At 39.3% G+C, this 23,928-nt stretch overlaps 2 protein-coding genes across 2 annotated transcripts; both read right to left on the bottom strand.

The window, feature by feature from the left end:
* Positions 1-868: 868 nt before the first annotated feature.
* LOC127437282 (troponin I, fast skeletal muscle-like) lies at positions 869-12,221 on the bottom strand. Its single transcript, XM_051692120.1, has 7 exons — positions 12,132-12,221; positions 10,168-10,196; positions 9,437-9,473; positions 9,184-9,312; positions 8,986-9,075; positions 8,729-8,905; positions 869-3,033 (listed from the first exon to the last, which is right to left on the bottom strand). The coding sequence occupies exons 2-7, from the start codon at positions 10,173-10,175 to the stop codon at positions 2,938-2,940; spliced, it is 537 nt and encodes a 178-aa protein (XP_051548080.1). The 5' UTR covers positions 10,176-10,196; positions 12,132-12,221; the 3' UTR covers positions 869-2,937.
* Positions 12,222-12,750: 529 nt separating this feature from the next.
* LOC127437281 (troponin I, fast skeletal muscle-like) lies at positions 12,751-22,459 on the bottom strand. The gene is made up of 7 exons (XM_051692119.1): positions 22,375-22,459; positions 16,083-16,115; positions 15,862-15,898; positions 15,610-15,738; positions 14,163-14,252; positions 13,897-14,073; positions 12,751-13,128 (listed from the first exon to the last, which is right to left on the bottom strand). The coding sequence occupies exons 2-7, from the start codon at positions 16,088-16,090 to the stop codon at positions 13,033-13,035; spliced, it is 537 nt and encodes a 178-aa protein (XP_051548079.1). The 5' UTR covers positions 16,091-16,115; positions 22,375-22,459; the 3' UTR covers positions 12,751-13,032.
* Positions 22,460-23,928: the final 1,469 nt, after the last annotated feature.

Here is a 23,928-nt window from a genome sequence, read left to right as displayed (position 1 = left end):
AATATGTAAAGCTATTTTTAATATCAGCTGTTTTTTTACTTCTATGTTGGTGTGCAGTCGTCAAACTGTAGGAAAAAGATAGATCTGCTGTGTTCTTAGAACATTTCTGCATTTTACTTTAAGTCAATACATATGTAGACACGCTTTTTTTTATACAAGAAAACGTACAGATGTTATTGATAATTATTATAAGACTATTGTTGTCTTTTGATAAAAGTCATGCTCAGCAGCTCACAAACTGTAGGGAAATGATAGATTTGCTTTGTTCTTATAATGCTTAAAACCTCTAAAGTCTCTTTATAGGTCTGTAGAAATACAAACTTTAAAGGATTCAAATTTTCTTTTGATCGTTGATTCATTTCACACAAGACACTCATTTGTCACCACCTTCTGGAATCACATTTAATGATTCAGTGAAATGGTCACTGAATCATTAAATGGATCTGAATGAATTTTGGTGTACGTAGTCAAAACACTCGAGCCACTTGGATACATTTAAATCCTACAATGCACAAGCACAGAGTAAAAAATACAATTGTGCACATGCACAATTATCATTAATGAAATTGATTAAATATATTTAATGTATTCAGGACCAGCTTGTGCTCAGTCTTTTATTGTTGTGTGAAACAGAAGGAAGTGCTCTACCCTTTATTTTGCAGCTAATTTGCAATACTTGAATCTTTAAAAAACTACAAATATTAAAATTAAATAATATGTATATATTAATATAATACTTATATCATACTTGTATATTAATATATACTGTAATATATAAATACTGCACTGTAAGTGTTGGGTCTGTATGTGCCACCTACTAAGTTAATCAAAAATAGTAATCCACTACAAATGTCTAATTACCTATATAAACATTTTAATCAAATTACATTACTGACTGCTTCATGGAAAAAGTCATCACATTAAAAAAAAAAATACATAAAAAAAAAAGTTACTTTCTTAAACAATTTTCAGAGAAATGTTTATTTTCTGCTCAACAAATTCAAAACAATGTCTATATTTCCTCCTTGTTCATTATTGCTATGCCTTTAGCTGTCACAGAAACAAACAGATGTACATATGGACATAATTCATGTTTTAAATGTACTGTGGTGTAATGTACTTCAAAGTAACTGAAAGTCAGTAACTGTAATCTTAATAGAGAATTAATATATTACACTACTTTTTTGGACTAAAAAAAGTATTTAGAATGACTTGTGTTTAAGAATTACTTAAGATTACAGTAACTAATTACTTTGTAATCAGAATATTTCACATACTGTAATTGGATCTACTGTACCAGACAAAAGTTTGGACACTTGACTGAATGTTTCTCAGGATCTCAAAGACCTTTTAAAATGCAGGCCTATGCTAAAATGTTTGAAATTAGTTTTGTAGACAAATATAAAATAAATGCTTGTATGTACTGTATGAATTTCTTTACAAAGCAAAAATTACAACTGAATTTATTATTATTATTATTATTATTATTATTATTATTATTATTATGGATTAATTGGAACATAGAGTGAAGGAAAAGCAGCCAACAAGTGTCCAGCATACTTAGGAACTCCTTCAGTGCTGTTTAAAAAGCATCTCAGGATGGGCCTCATAAAGTTGGTTGAGTATGAACAGAGTGTGCAGAGCTGAAATCTAGACTTGGGGCATTATTTTAAGAGCACTATGCCATAAGCGCAGCACTATATGATTTCAGTGGACATGGCCTTGAAATGATGATATTTTCGTGCAAGTCTAAACACAAGTGGGTTGGTGAAACCGCACACAAAAAGTGCTAATGGGCTGGGTCAAGTGCAATTTAATTCTGAGGTTATTGCACCATCTGCGTCATATTACATATTCCATTCCCTGTCAAGCAATGTCGATATTAATGTAGACAGCCCATTCATAAGAATTTGGTGGTGAAAATAGGCTGTATGTAATGCATTAGAAGAATAGAAATATGGACCATTTGTGTCTTACAATCTATTGTGCAATAACTAAATCCTTGCTGTGAACTCTCTGCCGTTTTGTCTGCCATCGTTGTAGTGCTATGGGATTTAGAGGTGAAATACTACAGAGGATGTTTGTGTTTCCTCCTAAATCCAGACCGCGATGTGTCCTCTGTCGGCCTGTCTCATCTGTGATCTTGATGGTGTTACGGGATGCTTGAAACATTTTTTTTTTTCTCTCCCATTGTTCATTGTTTTGTAATATAAATTTGTCATATCTTTCTCTGTTTAAGGTTTAATTTCTTTACAGTGTCTTTGAGCTTTGGAAAGGCATTAAACAAAGTAAACTTTTTATTATTATTAATTATATTGATCTACTGACAAACAAATCATAGCTAGTTTTAAAAGTGATTGATTGTTCTTTGATAATCTGCTGGTGGAATCCTCAAACTGCAAATGCAGGAACTGAATTTACACTTTGTCCTGAGATTATACATGGTTCTCAAACGTCTTAGCGCAATGACCTATTTCTCAGGAAAATAGCAAATTATGCTTTCTGCCATTTTATTCTCCGTACATACAATACACCCACAGATAGCACAAACACTCCCACCCATGCCCACTTGCGCTTTGCACTGGCATGAACATTGCACATGGAATTAGCACACTCACGAATATTAGATAAGACTTAGCGCACAGATGTTGCACGTAGCACTGTGTCTAGCACAGTCACGAAAATACAGCACAATGGGTGGCTACATTGAAGAGTTTAAAATGTAGTAGATTATCAACAAATCATTGACACTTTTGATTTTTTGGTCACTGCATAAATCCCATAATTCCATTTGTTATTTCAAAGTTTTGATGACTTCACTTTTATTCTAAAATGTAAAAAAATAGTAATACTAAAGAATGAGTAGGTGTGTCCAAACTTTTGACTGGTACTGCAGATGGCAAAACACTTATCATCGGTTGCCAATAACAATAGTCTTCAAGATTCAGATTCAAACATCTTCTTCCTGCCACCCATGCCAGCCTTATCCTCAATGTTTTTACGCCAGTCACCAACATCACGCAGTTCCTTATCCTGTAAGGAAGAGACCAAAGAGGGACCGGATAGAGGTTTGTATGCTTTGCATGACCTGAAAGTTTTATGACCCTGACACAAAGTAGAATATCCAAGTTGCACTTTTCAACTATTCAAAAGTGAATAGTAACTATGGCAGTCAAGCTCTGAAAAGGATTAAAAGTACCATAAAATTGGTCAGCACAAATTAGGTCACAGTGATTCCTAAGTAAAACATGTGGATCAACATCTTTTGATGGTCCTGGAACCAGGGACTAAAAATGGTTCAAGGAATGAAAACCGAAAATAATTTGTATTTTATTTTTTTATAGCAGAACTAACTGAAAACGGGAGCAAAGTGATTTTCAATTGGTTCCGGTGAGAAAACGTCACTTTTTAGATGCTGGTAACTTGTTATAACAGGTTAATTTTGTTCCAACAGTTTTTTCATGAAGCCAAAGGGTTTGTCATAGGACATTTTTGTAACTAAACCACTTCATGTTGCCCGTATAAATGAAACATGTGCTGTGATCCTGAAGGAAACTGCTGCATCATACATTTCTTTGCCTAATTGCTGTTTTGAATTTTGCATTCTGTGAATGAAGACCTTTTTATACATGTATGGTTAATCCAGATATAAGGAAAAATATAGTGGTAAAAAGTAAATTTCTCCGTTTTTTTCCAAGTCTTCACTGAATTATTGTTAGATATGATGCATTTATACAGTTTTGATGCTGCCGGGTTTTGACAGAGAAGCAGATCCGTAATTAAAATTATACTTTACTGTTAAATAACTGTATGCTTGTTGTGATTTCTATGCTGATAATTTCACCACAAAGGGAAAAAAATACATATTGCATATTTTCACTTATTTTGGTGATGCAAGTGTCTTATTTTGTTTTTCCCAGACCAGGTTGCTTGTTTCTCTTGCTAGATCTGGCAACACTGTAACTGGTATTTCACCCACCCCTTAGCACAGAGTACTGTCATTTTAAACAGAATGTTATTAACTGTTCTTTTATTTTGTTCTAACTGGTAACCTTTTGGAAAGGAGGCTACGGAACTTCTGAACCAAAATAAAAAAACAAACCACGTTTTTGCTCAGAACAAACCGAAATGATTAAAAAACATTTTGTTCCCTATCTGTCACTCACTCAACGTTGTGTCGACACTAGGGGTCACTCTTGGGAGCCTGAAACACCTCTGGTCTTTGATAAAAGGCCAATGAAAATTGGCGAGTGGTATTTGCATGCAACTCCCCCGGACATACGGGTATAAAAGGAGCTGGTATGCAACCACTCATTCAGATTTTCTCTTCGGAGCCGAACGGTCATGCTCACTGAGCTGAATTCTCACAACTGTTCATTCACCTCTGCTGGATCTGATGGCGCATTTCAGTGGCTTCTCCCTCCTCTGCACTGGTGCACTGCAGAGAACGCCCCTGGGTGCTTTGGCAGAAAAAAGAGAGTATATTTTCCTGAAAGTGTATATTTCTCTAAAAGAGTGGCACACACGGAACATCTTTTCAAAGACGCGTCTTTTTAAAGATGCCTTTCCGATTGTGTGTTATTCCTGGTTGCGGTCGTTACCTCTCAACTTCAGATGGTCACGATCGCTGTCTTTCGTGTCTGGGCGCGAAACACACGGAGGCAGCGTTCGTGGATGGTTCATGTTCTTACTGTGAGAACATGACCATGGCAACGTTGCGGTCGCGGCTTGCTTTCATAAGAAAGTAAGCCACCCCAGCGGCTCCCCGACTCGGTCCTTCTACCTACGGGATTGAGGCCAGCGCAGCTAGCACTGGGGGCGATTTGGGGAACCCAATGGGATCGCCTCTGCCGGGTATCCCCCCCCCGGACCTCCCATTCCCCAGCACACTTGTCTGCCCCGATCGGGCTTCCGGATGAGTCACCCGGCTCATCTCATGGCGAGTTCGGCCTCTTGTTCGGAGCCCGCGAAGCTGATGAGCTCTCAAGCGCAACAACAGAGAGCGGGCTTGTCCAGTCAGACGCAGAATCATCAGCTGGGCTCCACCCTTCGGGGTCGATTGCCCAGTCATGGGCTGATGCAGAGATGACGGACATGCTTTCCCGGGCGGCAGCGAGCGTCGGGCTAAAGTGGAACCCTCCGCTCTCCCCTGAATCCTCGCGGCTCAATGATTGGTTCCTGGGCTCGCAGCGCCGCTCAAAGCAGCCATGCCCCGCTCCAGTGCCTTTCTTCCCGGAAGTGCACGAGGAGCTGACAAAATCGTGGGAGGCACCTTTTACTGCCCGGTCCCGATTTCTCAGTTCCCCCACCCTCACTACCCTCGATGGCGGGGCGGACAGGGGCTATACGGCGATTCCCCCGGTGGATAAGGTGCTCGCAGTGCACATATGCCTGCAGAGTGACGCCACCTGGCACGGACACCCAAAGCTCCCGTCCAAGCCCTGTAGGTTCACGTCTCTGCCCTGCACGCCATGGCTCTAACGCCAAGGCGCTAAAAGAACTGCATGAGGGTAGTTCCGCCCCAGATCTGATGCAGGAACTGTGCTCGGCGACTGACCTCGCTCTCCGAGCGACGAAGGTCACGGCACGGTCTCTCGGGCGGACGATGTCCACATTAGTGGTCCAGGAGCGCCACCTTTGGCTCAACCTGGTCGAGATGGGTGAGGCCGACAAGACACGCTTCCTTGCTGCCCCCATCTCCCAGGTTGGCCTATTCGGCGACACCGTTGAGGATTTTGCCCAGCAGTTCTCGACGGTGAAGCAGCAGACGGAGGCTATCTGGCATATCCTGCCCCGGCGTGGCTCAAGATCCCGCACCCTGTCTGCTCTGTGCAAGGTTAGGGAGGACGAGGAACAGGTCATCCTGGTAGCACCCTAATGGCCCACCCAGACGTGGTTCTCGGACCTCATGCTCCTCGCGACAGCCCCCCCTGGCAAATTCCCCTGAGGAAGGACCTTCTTTCTCAGGGACGGGGCACCAACTGGCACCCGCGACCAGGCCTCTGGAATCTCCATGTCTGGCCCCTGGACGGGACGTGGAAGACCTAAACGGTCTACCACCCGCGGTGGTAGATACGATCGCTCAGGCTAGGGCCCCCTCTATGAGGCGCCTGTATGCCTTTAAGTGGCATCTGTTCGCTAAGTGGTGTTCTTCCCGACGGGAAGACCCCCAGAGATGTGCATTGGTGCTTTCCTTCCTGCAGGAGAGGTTGGAAGGGCGGCAGTCCCCTTCCACCTTGAAGGTGTACGTTGCTGCTATTGCAGCACACCACAACACAGTGGACGGTAAGTCCTTAGGGAAGCATGACCTGATCATCAGGTTCCTGAGAGGCGCCAGGAGGCTGAACCCCTCCAGACCGCACCTCGTTCCCTCATGGGACCTCTCTGTAGTTCTTCAGGGTCTACAGAGAGCCCCTTTTGAGCCTTTGCAGTCAGCTGAGCTTAAGGCACTCTCCTTGAAGACTGCCCTCTGACTGCGCTCACTTCCATCAAGAGGGTAGGAGACCTGCAAGCATTCTCTGTCAGCGAAACATGCCTGGAGTTCGGTCCAGGCTACTCTCACGTAATCTTGAGACCCCGACCGGGCTATGTGCCCAAGGTTCCCACGACCCCTTTTAGGGACCAGGTGGTGAACCTGAGAGTGCTGCCACAGGAGGAGGCAGACCCAGCCCTGTCGTTGCTGTGTCCGGTGTGCGTTTTACGCATCTACTTGGATTGCACGCAGAGCTTTAGGCTCTCTGAGAGCTCTTTGTCTGCTTTGGTGCACAGCAGAAAGGAAGTGCTGTCTCCAAGCAGAGGATCGCCCACTGGCTCATTGACACCATAGCTATGGCACACGCCCAGGACGTGCTGCCCCCGGTAGGGCTACGAGCCTCCTGGGCCTTGGCCAGGGGTGCCTCTCTAACAGACATTTGCAGAGCAGCAGGCTGAGCAACACCCAACACCTTTGCAAGGTTCTACAACCTCCGGGTGGAACCGGTTTCGTCCCAGGTAGTGGCATGCAATACAAGCAGATAAGCCCGGGATTGCCGGCTGGGTGTATCGCTTGTACATAGCACCTTTCACCTCCTCTGAGCTGAAGATGTGTGCCATTAAAAAAGAGGCCACGACTGGGTTAGCCTGTCTCTATCTTTTGGGTAGTCGACTTGTCCCCAAAGGCCGTTCGACACTCATAACTATGTTGGGGGAGGTTACGTGTCAGCCTGGTGCGCTGGCTATGGGGCACACAGTTGTCTGCCCGTCACACACCGCCAGTTTACGTAACACAGTTCAGCCAGTTGCTGCGTTTTGTATAGGGACCCATAATGTCACTACATCGACACAACGTCGAGTGAGTGACAGATAGGGAACGTCATGTTTACTTGCGTAACCTCCATTCCCTGATGGAGGGAACGAGAGGTTGTGTCCCTCCTGCCACAACGCTGAACTACCCGCTGAAATGGCTGGACCTTGTCTTGGCTCCTCAGCATAAAACCTGAATGAGTGGTTGCATACCAGCTCCTTTTATACCCATATGTCTGGGGGAGTGGCATGCAAATACCACTCGCCAATTTTCATTGGCCTTTTATCAAAGACCAGAGGTGTTTCGGGCTCCCAAGAGTGACCCCTAGTGTCAATACATTGACACAATGTCTCGTTCCCTCCATCAGGGAACGGATGTTATGCAAGTTACCATGACATTTTTAGTCCCTTCCTTATTGTATTTTTGCCTGGAACAATATCCATATATATCCATATATATTGCATCCATAAAAGAAACTGAGTCCTAACCCTGTCCCTACTCCTGCCCCTCACCATATCCTACCCCTAAAATTAGAGGGAAATTATAAAGTAGGTTGATAAGATTGATGTACAAGCCCCTAACTCTAGCCCTAATCCTAAGGGGCCATTCACACTGGATGCATCCTTGCATTAAAAAAAAGCTAGACTCAGCACCATGCATCAAATAGAACGCAGGTGTCTCATGACGTTTGTTATAAGTTGAAGTTCTTTGTCTATTTAAGGCACTCCTGTGTGTGACGGTGAGAAAACGAGATGTGGAGCAACAGTCAAAGACGTCCGTCAAGTACATATTTACATAGAAAAACAACTGAAAAAAGTGCGGACAGATGCAAAAATGTGTTCAGTGTGAACGGTCCCTAACCCTAATATTATCCTTAATAGGGATGTGCAAAGATAGTTGTTATTCAGTTAAACATTCCACGCATCTGTATTTGAATAACAAAATCACTATTTGGTTATTCTACACGGGCAATAGAGGTCTTCAACCCGACCCAACCCGAGCCCGACAGGATCCGAAAAACAATGTTTTGAGTAGTGTTTGATGCATATCCATTGCAATAAACGTTCTTTATTCCGAGTCCCGACTCCCAACGAATAACCACATAACCATTTGTGAACCCTCACTGTTATCTGAATATTTCATAAAATATTCCTAATCCTTAACCCTAAAACTTGATTGGTTAATAGGAATGTTGTTCCAAGACCAAACAAGGATGTTAATCCAGGAACATGTGATACTTAGAAAATTCACAGTTACCTACAAATCACAGGCTGTATTTCATGTCTTCTAAAGCTATACGAAAGCTTTGTGTGAGGAACAGACTGAAATTGGAAGCTTGGAAATTCTAAATAACGCCACACTAGCCCATTCGCAAACAAAATTCAAAGTAATGATGTTTCAAACCAGAGTCCAGAAGGTCACCATCTACACTCAAATCTCACTCACCTCCTCTTTGACCTCCTTCTTCACTTGTTTCAGGTTGGCTCTCAGGTCCATGGACACCTTGTGTTTGGAGCCGAGCAGAGCTTGAAGCATAGCATCAGCGGACATGCGCACTTTCTTCAAAGGAGGTTTCTTGAACTTGCCCTTCAAGTCGATGATCTTGATGTTTAAGTCTTTGACCTAAAATGCATAAACAAGAATCTAAAAATGGCCTCGCTAATGGACCAAAAAGAAAGGAGACACACCAAGAAACAGTTTACCTCACTGACAACCATGTTGGCTTTGTGCTCTAGAATATATCTTTCCTCATCGATAACACTGATTTTTGAGTGTAACTCTTTGCAAAGCTCCTATTGAAAGAAAAGTGTTTAAAATCAGTCTCAAGCTTTACATTTCCAATATGCATTCACCAAATTTCTTTGAATTGTAGTAGTAACTGAATGTGACTTAAACGAGACCTGCAGTTCCTCCTTGGAGCTTGGGTTTGACAATGCAGGACAGTGTTCTTCCATGTACTTCTTCCTTTCTTCCTTCTTTTCAATCTCCTCTGCATCCAGTAAATCTTTTGCAACTGCGAGCATCATGCTCTACAAGCAGATGTGATTTAGTGAGAACCTTGATCATATGTTTACTGTAGTTATACTTTTGTAATGAATTATTTGTTGTTATTTTGGTTGTAGACTAAACAGCTACCAAGTCAAGAGCTCCTACCTTCAGGCTGTGTTTTTTACTACTAGACATCCGTTTTCTAATTAAAAGGAGAAACAAAAACATGTATTACATTCGGATATTAATTTCTTTGTTGTGCTACCTATTGTAGTTCAAATGTACTTTGTTTACACATACATACAATATTTACAATGCTTGTAAGACAGCACTGTATTGATATTTCTACAACATTCTAGTTAGGGGTTTATTTTGAGCATCTAAAGACAAGTGCACAACATGTTGGTACCCTATGCATATGTAACGATTCATTGTCTTTTGTTTTGGCGCAAGACCAACACAGACTGGGTGTGTCATCTACAAAACCATTCGCCCCGACTGAAGCTACGATCACCAAATTAATTCTCACTCAAACTCACACATATGTCACTGGAGGAGATTTAATTGTGATAGCATGTCAACCAACACCATGAAGGATGGGGCTTGTGGACAGAACTGGGAAAATAAGAGTTGAAGATATTTATGAGGAACACGCTATCATAATCATACGTCCCTATAGCGAGTTTTTGCCTGTGTCACCAATATGCTTTTAGCTGCCTTGCAAGCACTGGTATATTCTTCAGAATAAAATATTATCATTTTATCCCCAACCAAGAGATATGGAATTTCATCATAATACAGTTTCTTTTCACTTTTTGAGAAGAAAAAATGTTACCTTCTCAACTAATAATTTTTTTTCAAGAAAATTGAATGTTATGTGCCAATGGCATACTTACTCCGACATGTTGAAGATTTTCTATTGCACCTTTTCACAGGAAGAAAAGAGAATAAAGAGTTAAAAATGATCTGCAGTATATAAATAAATCTTATGACTGGAAGACCATTCATAATACATTGCATAACAGAATTTTGACTATTAAAGCAGATATAAGTTTTTCGATGTTAAAATACTTTCTCCAATCCCAGCATATTATGTAGACAACTATCCTACATAATACTATATCCTGATTTCCTCAAAACATGCAAACACTATGTTTCTTTGGCACTTTCAAACATTGATCTGTTTGATTTAAGCAGCCCATCCAGCCCAACACAGCAACATTAGCTCAACCAATGGCATGAGTTTGGGGTGGGACATTTTGTTTATTTGACCAATTGCAGATGGAGCGTGTATTCAGAAATCTGTTTGAAAACTATGTTTATTTTTTGCAATTCTGTTTTGTGATGCTAGTGTCACAGAAATTACACACTACAGCTTTAAGTATTCATTTAGCCAATGCTTTTATTCAAGTGAATTAAAATAAAAACCTAAGGTTATGCCCCTTACTCAAGGGATCACCCTTTTGCAGGGTTAAAGCCTACAGCTTTTCAATTCCTGACCACTACACCACATGCCATTCCATAGCATCTAATCCATTAACATTCTGATCATGTGACCTTTGCGCATCTCACTCAATGTCTGGAAAATGTATGCATTTTAAGAAGTCGACTTCTTCCCAACTCGCTTTGACTCACACGAGAGAATTTCCTCTGAGAGGTCACTGCAATATGATCTGAAGGCCAGTACATCAGCTGCAGACACTCAGTCCTCAAGAACATCTTTGAGATGTCAAAGAAATGACAACACAGCTCTGATATAACTGCCTTCCCTTTATTCCCTGCTAAACAACTGTCTCAAATGTCCATCTTAATACACCCCGCTCTGAGAGACAGAGAGGACAAGCTGGTTAAGTGATGACTGAATGGCAAACTGATTGACTGATTTAGTACACTCAAATGGACACTTAATTCCTAAATGACATACTTAGGAAGCTGTGAAGACAACAGTCAGGTCATGTAAGGCTATTTGAAGAAGGACTATTATAAGGACCAATGGAAGGAGAGATTGAGAACATATTTTGAAGAAAACGCATAGCAGAACAGATCTCCAAAGAATTGGAATGAACTGCTTGGGATATATTAGGAGGGCCCTTGTGTCTCCTAGCGTGAGAGGCAGGAAGAACGTTAGGACTAATCAACTCTCTGAAAAAAAAAATAAAACATTTCACTTAGATTCAAGAAGCTCAACACATTGGAAACCACCAGACAAGATGGTTACGACTGATCAGAAGGTCTTTTTTGAATAGATAGCATTGTCTTTCAGTGGAGAGAGTATTGTAAATCCATCTTTATGAGACAGTATTGTAAATTAGCTGTTATTAAGGCCCAAAACAAGGTGTTGAAAGGTGGAGCAAGACTTAAGGATCAGTCTCAAATTTATTGCTTGTGTTGGTGTTCACTTTCAAATGGCCATATCAACAATCGACCCTGACCTCTCCTTCCAGGTTGCCATTCAAAAAGGTTTCTCTACTTCTTAGCATTTCGTTCTGGTAGAAAAGACTTCAAGTTAGATCCAAAAAACAGACATTTTAAATGAATTGGTACAACAAAACCTCTAATAATTTCATGTTGAATTGGGCATACCTTCAAGCATTTCTAAATATTAATCAAATCGTTCTCAAATCTGCACATAGCTGGTCCAAATCCATCATTGAACACAAAATTAATTTACATTAATTTTTTTAGTAGAAGCTTTCTTACCAAAGCAATACAAGAACCAATCCCAGTCCTGCCCTATCACCTGCACAAATTCTTACTATAATCGACAATTTAAACAATGTAATATTTAAAAAATTCCATCAAGCATTGAATTTCCAAAAACTAAAAAAACAAGATGCTGAACCAAGGGAACAGCTCTCACCTTTCAAGAAGAACAGAGGAACTTCTTTCAGGCTATCTTCTGAGGAAAGATGGCTGTCAAAATGAGACAGGCAGCAGACGTGTTAAGAAGGTATATATTGCATTCTCTGATCACTCTGCAAATCCTTGGTTTCTCTTTATGGAAGTGGATTAACTACTAAACCAATGGGCTGACAAGGTCATGAAATACAGCACTATCCCTCCTTCGCTGTTCCTTAATTATAAATATCCTGTCCTTCAAGATAGTTATTCTTGAATGTCTATTATTCTGAGGATGACTGTCTTACAAAGAAATTTTAGTTGTACTATCTATCTATCTATCTATCTATATATTATTGAAATCATTGTTACAATTTTACAGCATCCTCAGTATTTCCGGTTAGTTCTTTCACGTAGGTGCCCAGAGCCAGGAAAGGTGTTTATATTTTACCTGTTTATATTCAGACATAATAAAATAGATGTTGTCTGCATGAATTTAGCCATAAACCAAATGGATAACATAAGCTGTAAACAAATACTTACTTGTTCCAAAGATTGTGGCCAAATTATCATCAAAAGAGCCAGTATCTTTTGTATTTGGTCTCTTTTCTTCTTTGTAAAGATTAAAACAGGACTTGTCTCTTGCATCATTAATTTTTGATGATTTATTGTGTAAGAAAGCTGTACATATGCTTAAGCATTCTCATTTTGATTTGGATATTGAACAGATATTATATGTGGTACATATTAACGCTGGTTAATCTCTCAGAATACAAAATTTAAATGAACAACCAAATTTATTTTATTATGCTTTCAATTACACAAATGTTTACAGTGTATCCATGTAATAACCACAAACAAGCTAAAGACTAATTCTAAGGTGGATTACAGAGCAGACAAATTAACTTTAAAACTAATAAAATTCAAGCCTCAGATTCAAACATCTTCTTCCTGCCATCCATGCCAGACTTATCCTCAATGTTCTTGCGCCAGTCACCAACATCACGAAGTTCCTTATCCTATAAAGAGTAAATAAATGTTCTAGTTGGTAGGGTAAATGACAGTGAGACAATAGATTACAGGTTATAAATCAGCATATTCCAGAATTTGGAAGGTTCTGAGGTCTTTGCATCAAAAGAATTTCGAAGAACAAAAAAATTCAAGGGAAATTAGGTGATCACACAGGAAATCGACATGTTTCTTCCGAATGTTCTTGTACCCCTCAAATTGACCCCATTCTGTCAAATTACTGACAACCGCCATCCCCATCAGACTTTTTTGCATTAAATCATATGTGATCACCTTTTCCTCTGACGCTACTGATAGGTTGTTGTGCAACGAACCTCAGAAACAGGGGTTTAGGTCCCATGAAAACCAGGAAGTAATCGTGTTCACATAAACAATGGTGACCGTCATTCGGAGGTTGCATTTTCACTCTAAAATTACATTTTTACACCTCTGATGGTTAGGTTCAGGTTTGGGGTTTGAGTTAAGGTGTAGGGTTAATAAAATATGCATTCCTATTGACTATATTACATCATTTACCACTAAAAATACAACTTGCTTTTGACTCTGTGGACATTTCACCCAGAAACTGGAGCTCACACGTGCCCATTCAAACAACACTTCCAGCTTTGGCCAATGGGGGCAGTGAATCGAATTTTGGTAAGCACAGAGCGTTTTCAGCTGAAGAAATTTTGACCTACTGTTGAATTTACAGTGCAATCAGGCTGAAATTACAAAAATGCTGTTTGTATCTGAGATGCTGTTGAAGATGTAAAGCTCACCTCCTCTTTGACCTCCTTCTTGACTTGTTTCAAGTTGGCCCTCAAATCCAGAGACACTTTGTGTTTGGAGCCGAGCAGTGCTTGAAGCATAGCATCGGCAGACATGCGCACCTTCCTCAAAACTGGCTTCTTAAATTTTCCCTTCAAGTCAATGACTTTGATATTCATGTCCTCAATCTAGAGCCAGTAAATGAGGTCCATTTCATCAGTACAAAAGCCAAAAGAAAAGCAATTTTCATTGTAATAAAATGTAGATGCTGTCTTACCTCCTTTGCACACTTGTTTACTTTTATTTCCAGATCGTATCTCTCTTCGTCAGTAACCTCTATTTTGTGATGAAGTTCCCTACACAAGTCCTATATATCCAAAACATTAAAGACGTTAGTAGTGACAATAAGTATTCAAATACTTCCATTGGTTGTGGAATGCAAAAACATTTCAGCAATTCCATTTTTTCCCCTCACTCTTAAAATGAAAAGGTCTACACTCACTGACCACTTTATTAGGTACACATGTACACCTACTTATTCATGCGATTATCTAATCAACCAATCATGTGGCAGAAGTGCAATGCAAAAAATGCATGCAGATACAGTTCAGGAGCTTCAGTTATTGTTCACATTAACCATCAGAATGGGTAAAAAAAAATTAATCTCAAACATAACAGTCTCTAGAATGTAAAGAGAACGGTGCGAAAAACAAAAAACATCCAGCGGCAGTTCTGTGGATGACAACGGCTTGTTAATGACAGGGTTCAGAGGAGAATGGCCAGACTGGTCCAAGCTGACAGGTGGATGACAATAACCCAAATAACCACATGTTACAACAGTTCTATGCAGAAAAGCATTTCTGAACAAACAACATATCGATGTGTTGTTGTGGGTTAAAAAATAAATTTTTAAGTTTTATAAATTTAATTTTGTTAAAACAAAATTACACAATTCAATAATTTAAGTAAATAAAAATAGGCTAAAATATTTCTTAAGTGAATTATTTTATTTATTTATTTATTTATTACTTTAAGAACCCTTTGTTCCAAAACAGATCTTTGTTTTTAAATAGAATCTTTTTGGCATAAAGATATTTCTGGAGTTGCAGAAACAATCCGAGGGTCCTATCCCCTTTCCCCACATACAGTCCCACTAATTTTCCCTCATGCATTCGCATACACAAAGACCGAGGTGGAGCAAAAAAGTCCCTCTTAAGTTCCTCATGTGTGAAATTTACAAAAAGTAGAAGTTAAAATACCTAAAACGGCTTTAGTTCCTGCAGTGGCAAATAGCCTGTAGAACCTTAATAAACCTTTTTGTTTTCAGTAGTTACAGTATTTTCCATAAAATCTAAACATTCAAAGTCTCAAGATCCATTTACAATAAATTTTATGGGTGCATTTATTTATTTCCACATTTTGCATTTAGTTTAGAGAAAAGTGGAGTGTAGACAGGAAAGTAGGGGTAAGAGAGGCAATGGGACCTAAACATGACCCAGGCCAGACTCAGTCCCGGGTCCTGTGAGCCAACAGCTCATGTCAATTCCCAAGTATGTGCACAGCCTGTGTGTCACAGCTCTGACCTGGTTTTAATTCACAATACAGTATATAGTCCCAGAGCGCATTAAGGTAAACTTATCAGGCATGTTGTCCATAACAAAGGGGCTCGAGCATAGGTCTGGGCTTGAGCTCTGTGATCCCCCACTGTATTTACTGTCTGATACCTGCAAAGCTTGCATGGATCCTGGAAGAGACAGAGCTGGGCAGGTCTCTGCCATGTATCTCTTCCTCTCCACATCTCTGTCCTTTTCTTCCTGTTCAAGTAAACCTTTAGCGATGGACAGCATCAAACTCTGAGAGACAGAGGGGCTGGGTTTTATTACTGCTCACATAGAACTAATCACTGGAGCTGACAGTTCACAATTTGAAGTGATTGATTCAATTTGGGGACATTTTATAATAATACCCAGCCATACCTTTAGATGATGCTTGCGACTGGATGACATCTTTTTCCTGGGTGTTTTGAAATGTTGAGATTGACCATGAAAATACAGTTTCATTCAACTCGCATAGAGTTATATTTTTCTAAACAGAACTCATTCTAAACAATATACACATAAATACACATCCACACAACATCCAGTTCCATTTAGAGATGATAAAATGATAATCTTAATAAATCCAAAGATTTACTCACTCTGACATCTTGACTGTATTTTGCTTGTAACACCTGTGAAATAAAATACACAATAAAACATAAACACTGTACTTATATGACTGAATAGTAATGTGATATTATGCATGTGCATACAAAATCTCAATTAGACAAAGAGCTGTCAGTTTTTATGCTTAAATGGTGTATTAATAAAAGTAGTTAAAAAAGTTAGTAAAGTTCATCAAAACATCAAAACTGCCAGCAATGGCATTCATATCATCTACAGTACTGTGCAAAAGTCTTAGGCACATTATATTTTTCACAAAAACATTTGTCTTAAGATGGTTAATTTATATATTCTGCTTTTAGTGTATCAGTAGGAAATATACATTTTAGATTTCAACATTCCCTTTGCAAATAGAACATCTCAACTCAATATCGTTGAGTCAGTCCTGGATTACATGAAGAGACAGTTGCAGTGGAGACAGCCTAAATACATAGAAGAACTGTGGCATGTTTTCCAAAAAGCTTGGAACATCTTATCTGCCAACAACCAAGAACCAGGTGTACCTAGGAGAATTGGTACTATTTTGAAGGTGGTCACACTAAATATTGATTTAGCTTTTTTTTTTTTTTTTCTTTTTATGTTTACTGGACTTTGTATGATGTTACTTGATAAATGAAACTATTTATGGCATTATTTTTAAAGACCCACTTTGCAACATTTTTCACAAGTGCCTAAAACTTTTGCACAGTACTGTGTATATATTGTAGGCTATATATATTCACAGTATATACAGTTGTGCTCAAAAGTTTGCATACCCTTGGAGAATTGGTAATATATGTACCATTTTTAAAGAAAACATGAATGAGCAGGCAAAACACATTTCTTTTAGGGGGCTTTGTTTGCTGCGGTCCGATTCCGAGTGCGATTGTTCCCGGTGCCCCCCGCAGCTTTGGTCTGGTTTCACACTCACTTGATTCTATCGAACCCCGATACATTTGCGTTCATCTTACGTCATCACAAACATGCATGGAGAACACAACGCGACTCATCATACTTTTAGTTTTTTTGTTATTTTGGTGCCATTATGCACAGCAGAGTGAACGACAACTGCGTATATGTGCGCTTCATGGTGTAACTCATCAGATGTCCAGGGGAATGCGGCTTGCTGCTGCTCGCAAATGGCGTTTTTTTGAGGAGACAGCTGATTGCAAGGAATTAATTTGCATCTTTGTTTACACTGCACGCTTACGCTCGTGTCCAAGGTGAAGTTATCGCCACTGTCATCTCCTATTATACCCTATATTTATAACCTATAATAGTATTTATATACAGTATTTATAAGGTGTATAGATAGATAGATAGATATCGTCATCGGCTAAAACGCATGCGCAGGTTACTTTACTTCCTGAACGAGTGCGCACCCGAATCCGAGTTGCTTTCACATTCACGCAAATCACGCTACAGTTCCATTGCAATCGAACTCAGACCACCTCCTACAGGTAGTCTCGGGTTCGGTACCGCGATACGCTCCCCTGTCCACATGACAGCTTTCACATTGCCAATTTTTCATGCGAACCGTGCTGTGTTTCAAACAAAACTGCCAGTGTGAAAGCACCCTTATTTCTTATGGGATTCATATTCAACTGTAGGTTATAACAGAATGGCACAATCATAAAACAAAACATGGCAACAAAGAAAAAAATTAAATTACCTCTGTTCAAAAGTCTGTATACCCTTAGTTCTTAATACTGTGCATTGCCCCCTTTAGCATCAATGACAGCGTGCAGTCTTTTGTAATAGTTGTCTATGAGGCCCCAAATTCCTACAGGTGGTATAGCTGCCCATTCGTCTTGGCAAAATGCCTCCAGGTCATGCAAAGTCTTTGGTCGTCTTGCATGAACCACACGTCTGAGATCTCCCCAGAGTGGCTCGATGATATTAAGGTCAGGAGACTGTGATGGCCACTCCAGAACCTTCACCTTTTTCTGCTGTAATCACTGGAGGGTCAACTTGGCCTTGTGCTTAGGGTCATTGTCATGCTGGAAAGTCCAAGAGTGTCCCATGCGCAGCTTTCGTGCAGAAGAATGCAAATTGTCTGCCAGTATTTTCTGGTAACATGCTGCATTCATCTTGCCATCAATTTTCACAAGATTTCCCATGCCTTTAGAGCTCACACACCCCCAAAACATCAGTGAGCCACCACCATGCTACACAGTGGGGATGGTATTCTTTTCACTTTAGGCCTTGTTGATCCCTCTCCAAACATAGCGCTTATGGTTGTGACCATAAAGCTCTATTTTGGTCTCGTCACTCCAAATTACAGTGTGCCAGAAGCTGTGAGGCATGTCAAGGTGTTGTCGGGCATATTGTAACCGGGCTTTTTTGTGGCATTGGCGCAGTAAAGGCTTCTTTCTGGCAACTCGACCATGCAGCTCATTATTGTTCAAGTATCGTCATATTGTGCTCCTTGAAACAACCACACCATCTTTTTCCAGAGCAGACTGTATTTCTCCTGAGGTTACCTGTGGGTTTTTCTTTGTATCCCGAACAATTCTTCTGGCAGCTGTGGCTGAAATCTTTCTTGGTCTACCTGACCTTGGCTTGGTATCAAGAGATCCCCGAATTTTCCACTTTGGAATATCTTTTTATATCCTTTTCCATCTTTATAAGGTTCTATTACCTTGTTATACAGGTCTTTTGACAGTTCTTTTCTGCTCCCCATGGCTCAGTATCTAGCCTGCTCAGTGCATTCACGTGAGAGCTAACAAACTCATTGATTATTTATACACAGACACTAATTGCAATTTAAAAAGCCACAGGTGTGGGAAATTAAACTTTAATTGCCATTTAAACCTGTGTGTGTCACCTTATGTGTCTGTAACAAGGCCAAACATTCAAGGGTATGTAAACTTTTGATCAGGGCCATTTGGGTGCTTTCTGTTATGATTATGGTTTAATAACGAGCCAAACAACTATGTGAAATAAATGGCTTCATATGATAACTATCTTTAAATAAAAGACAGTTTTTTGTATGATCAGTCATATTTTTAAAATCAATGCCAAAATTTCACAATTTCTGCCAGGGTATGTAAACTTTTGAACACAACTGTATATAGTTGAAGTCAGAAGTTTACATACACAATTCCTGACATTTAATCATAGAAAACATTTCCTCTCTTAGGTCAGTTAGGATCATTACTTTATTTTAAGAATGTGAAATGTCAGAATAATAGTAGAGAGAACAATTTATTTCAGATTTTATTTCTTTCATCACATTCCCAGTAGGTCAGAAGTTTACATACACTTTGTTAGTATTTGGTAGCATTGCCTTTAAATTGTTTAACTTGGGTCAAACTTTTTGGGTAGCCTTCCACAAGCTTCTCACAATAAGTTGCTGAAATTTTGTCCCATTCCTCCAGACAGAACTGGTGTAACTGAGTCAGGTTTGTAGGCCTCCTTGCTCGCACATGCTTTTTCAGTTCTGCCCACAAATTTTCTATCGTATTGAGGTCAGGGCTTTGTGATGGCCACTCCAATACCTTGACTTTGTTGTCATTAAGGTATTTTACCACAACTTTGGAGGAATGCTTGTGGTCATTATCCATTTGGAAGACCCATTTGTGACCGAGCTTTAATTTCATGGCTGATGTCTTGAGATGTTGCTTCAATATATCCACATCATTTTCCTTCATCATGATGCTATCTATTTTGTGAAGTGCACCAGTCCATCCTGCAGCAAAGCACCCCCACAACATGATGCTGCCATCCTCATGCTTCACGGTTGGGATGGTGTTCTTCGGCTTGCAAGCCTCACCCTTTCTCCTCCAAACATAACGATGATCATTATGGCCAAACAGTTCAATTTTTGTTTCATCAGACTAGAGAAAATTTCTCTAAAGAAAAAAGTAAGATCTTTGTCCCCATGTGCACTTGCAAACTGTAGTCTGGCTTTTTTATGGCAGTTTTGGAGCAGTGGCTTCTTCCTTGCTGAGCAGCCTTTAAGGTTATGTCAATATAAGACTCGTTTTACTGTGGATATAGATACTTGTCTACCTGTTTCCTCCAGCATCTTCACAAGGTCCTTTACTATTGTTCTGGGATTGATTTGCACTTTTCAAACCAAACTACGTTCATCTCTAGGAGACAGAATGCGTCTACTTCCTGAGCGGTATGATGGCTGCGTGGTCGCATTGTGTTTATACTTGCGTACTATTGTTTGTACAGATGAACGTGGTACCTTCAGGCATTTGGAAATTGCTCCTAAGGATGAACCAGACTTGTGGAGGTCTACAATTTTTTTTTCTGTGGTCTTGGCTGATTTCTTTTGATTTTCCCATGATGTCAAGCAAAGAGGCACTGAGTTTGAAGGTAAGCCTTAAAATACACCCAAAGGTACACCTCCAATTCAGTACACCTCCTATCAGAAGCTAATTAGCTAATTGTCTAAAGGCTTGACATCATTTTTCTGGAATTTTCCAAGCTGCTTAAAGGCACAATTAACTTAATGTATGTAAACTTCTGACCCACTGGAATTGTGATATAGTAAATTAAAAGTGAAACAGTCTGTCCGTAAACAATTGTTGGAAAAATTACTTGTGTCATGCACAAAGTAGATGTCCTAAACAACTTGCCAAACGATAGTTTGCTAATATGAAATCTGTGGAGTGGTAAAAAAATTGTTTTAATGACTTCAACCTAAGTGTATGTAAACTTCTGACTTCAACTGTATATATATATATATATATATATATATATATATATATATATATATATATATATATATATATATATATATAGTATATAACTTGACATAATTCCAAGGAGGCGGTCCCTGTATAATTTTGAATTGTAAGTCTTTAATGGGTGAAAACCAACTGTTAAACAACATGTAATCATGTAACTGGCTGAATGTCATTACTTTATGTTCTAAAAGGCATTGGAGTGTTCAGGTCAAAATTCATCATAATGGACTGCTATTTTTGTGTTTAGTCTGTTTCTGGGTGATCTCATAGTTGAGTCATGATGACAAATTGGAAAAGTTTTACATGCAAACATGATGTTTAATAATTTAAAGACATTCAGGTAAGAAAATAAATACTCACAAATTGTTTTGCGATATATCTTTGGAGAACAAAATAGATTACTAAATAATAATAATAAAAACATAAAACAATGTATGTTCTGAATGATCTCTGTAAAGGGTGAAATGGGCAGTTGTTACTGTAAGGAGCTATTTCTATCAAAAAAATCTAACACTTAAAATGATTTTATTTTGTGTAATCAAAGGTAGTCCAATTAATTCAGTCATATTAAATAATATTTTGACTTAATTTAGATTATGTCTTAATTTAGATGTTACATGAAGCAAATTTAAGGTTACTTGACACAACATTTTTACATTGTAAATCTATATTTACATTACATTAAGATGAATTCATTATGAATATCATGAATTTCCCTCCTGATCAATAAAAGTATTATATTGATTTTTTCAAATCAAAATTTGATCAAAATCCACTATATAGAAGGATGGAAAACAATAATTGCATAACAATCTATTTTCCAATCTATTCTTATACTTTCAGAATGCCCTCTGCAATGCCAGGTTTAAAGTTTTGTCTACAAAGATCATTGTGATAATGTGAGTAAATATGTGGTTATGGGTTTTTCATTTAATGTTTTTGGCACACACTCCAAATTTAAGCCATAGCATATTTATGTACAAAGGACTAAAGAGATCCCTGTGTGCCATTGTAGACATACCAGCCAAAGCGTAATATTTCTTTCAAGATTTGCCTTGACACCAAGATAAACATTGGCATATCACCATCCAAACCTAAAAGCCGAAAAGGATCAAGTTTCCATAATTCAGATCAACACATTATCTTTTAAATGCCAAGTGTGTACCCCAAAATAGCTCTACAATAGTGATTTTCTAGTAACAATGTTCTATTCCTATTAAGGACATGGAATTAATGTCTCATGACAAATTAAATTTGTCAGAGAACATTGTAAAGCCAGATACTTGATTTCCTAAAAGGATCAAAATGTTCTATGATGTACAGACAGTTCTCACAAATGATGCACAACATGCTTACAAAGACAACAATAAAAAACCACCCAGATACGCACAAAAGCAAATTTCAGTTAAAATCTGAAAATCCATTAAAATCAATCATCTGCCAAAATCAATTTTTTGTTTACAAGCTACAATGCAGCTGGTCAAGATGCATGGAGACAAACACCATGTGCTAATCCTAAAGGATAAAGCCAGAACAAGAGAGTAATGCAGAAGGAAAGCCAGAAAAGAGAATATGGGGGTCTCACCTTTGAGCTGAAGCAGAACCAGTGGTAAGATTGGAGGGAGAATAGTGTCTTTGCAGGCAACATTAGTATATATTGCATTGCCCTATGGCCAAGGAAATCCCTTCTTTCTCTTTTTGGCAGTAGATGCCATCAGAGAACCAATGGGCTTACAAACACCTGAAACACAATATCAAATCCTTCATCTCCACCCCACAGCCCCTACCATATAAATAACCCCTCTAGATTGTGATTTTTATTTTTAATCAAAGTACAGCACACCACAAAGGAGAGAGAAAGGGCTGTTAGTGATAAAAATCAAAGAGAAATACACACCAGAGAGAAATCAAAGTGTTATTTTTATTTTTTATTAAATGTTTTTATTGATTCAAAGAAAAAACACAACAGAGAAAAACACAACATATACACACCGAATCAACATTTAACTTTTAACCCTCATTAACATCCCTCCCCAAACACCAACCCCACCCTACCCCATAGAACACCCCTGTGGTCACATAAAATAAAACACACAAACAATAAAATAAAATAAAAATAAATAAAAATAAATAAAAAATAAAATATATAATAAACATGCATAATTAAACTAAACATCTCCCTCCTCATCTCTTCCCCTAGAGTCCTCCAAAACTGCCAAATACCTACCCCACTTCCTGAAAAATAAGTCCTCCAGCCCCAGCCTTCCATCTATCATCTTCTCATAAGCCGCCACCCTCCCCATCTCCGCACACCACTCCGGAAATGGTGGCGCTCCGTCTGACTTCCATCCCCTTAAAATAATTTGTCTGCCAATCATCACGCCAGTCTGAACCCAATTTTTTATATATTTGTCCCCCGAATTTACAACTTCCCCATCGTCCAAAATGCAAAGTCTGGTTTTAATAGATATTAAAGCTCCATCCTCCATACTCTGAATTACCAGGGAGTAGTACAATGATGCCTCATGACCTTTTCCAAAGCCGCAATCACCTCTCCCAAAGCATCTGCCTCCTTAGGGGGGTGTGTGCTACTCCCAAAAATAGTACAAAGCAGATGGAGCAATTGTAAATACCTATGAAACTGAGGTCTGGGGATCCCAAAATGTTGGACCAAGTTTTCAAATGATCTCAACACTCCACTTTCATATAGGTCACCGAGTGTAGCAACCCCCCTCACAATCCACTCTGGCCAGCAGAAAGGGGACTTGCCAATACATAATCTTGGGTTCTGCCATATGCTCGAGGCAACATTTAAATAAGTGTCCATTTTAAACAGCCTGGACACTTTAGTCCATACCGAGTGTAAATGTGAAATAATGGGGTGTAACTTAACTTTTCCGATTAGTTTGATAGAGATGCTTTGTAATGGCGAAATAGGGGCAAGAACTGCCTGTTCTATAACAAACCAGGGAGGGGCTCTCTCAGGTGGAAGTGACCAATGAGCCAAATGTCTGAGACTGAACGCATAGTAATAAAACAAAATCTTGGGTAGGCCTAGCCCTCCTTTGTCAGTCGGCCTATGTAACTTATTAAAATGCAATCTGGTCGTTTACCGTTCCAAATGAAGGACTTCGCTATG

Source organism: Myxocyprinus asiaticus, chromosome 48 (assembly GCF_019703515.2).
Source record: "Myxocyprinus asiaticus isolate MX2 ecotype Aquarium Trade chromosome 48, UBuf_Myxa_2, whole genome shotgun sequence".
NCBI classification, from domain to species: Eukaryota; Metazoa; Chordata; class Actinopteri; order Cypriniformes; family Catostomidae; genus Myxocyprinus; species Myxocyprinus asiaticus.
This window is presented reverse-complemented; position numbering and strand designations above follow the sequence as displayed.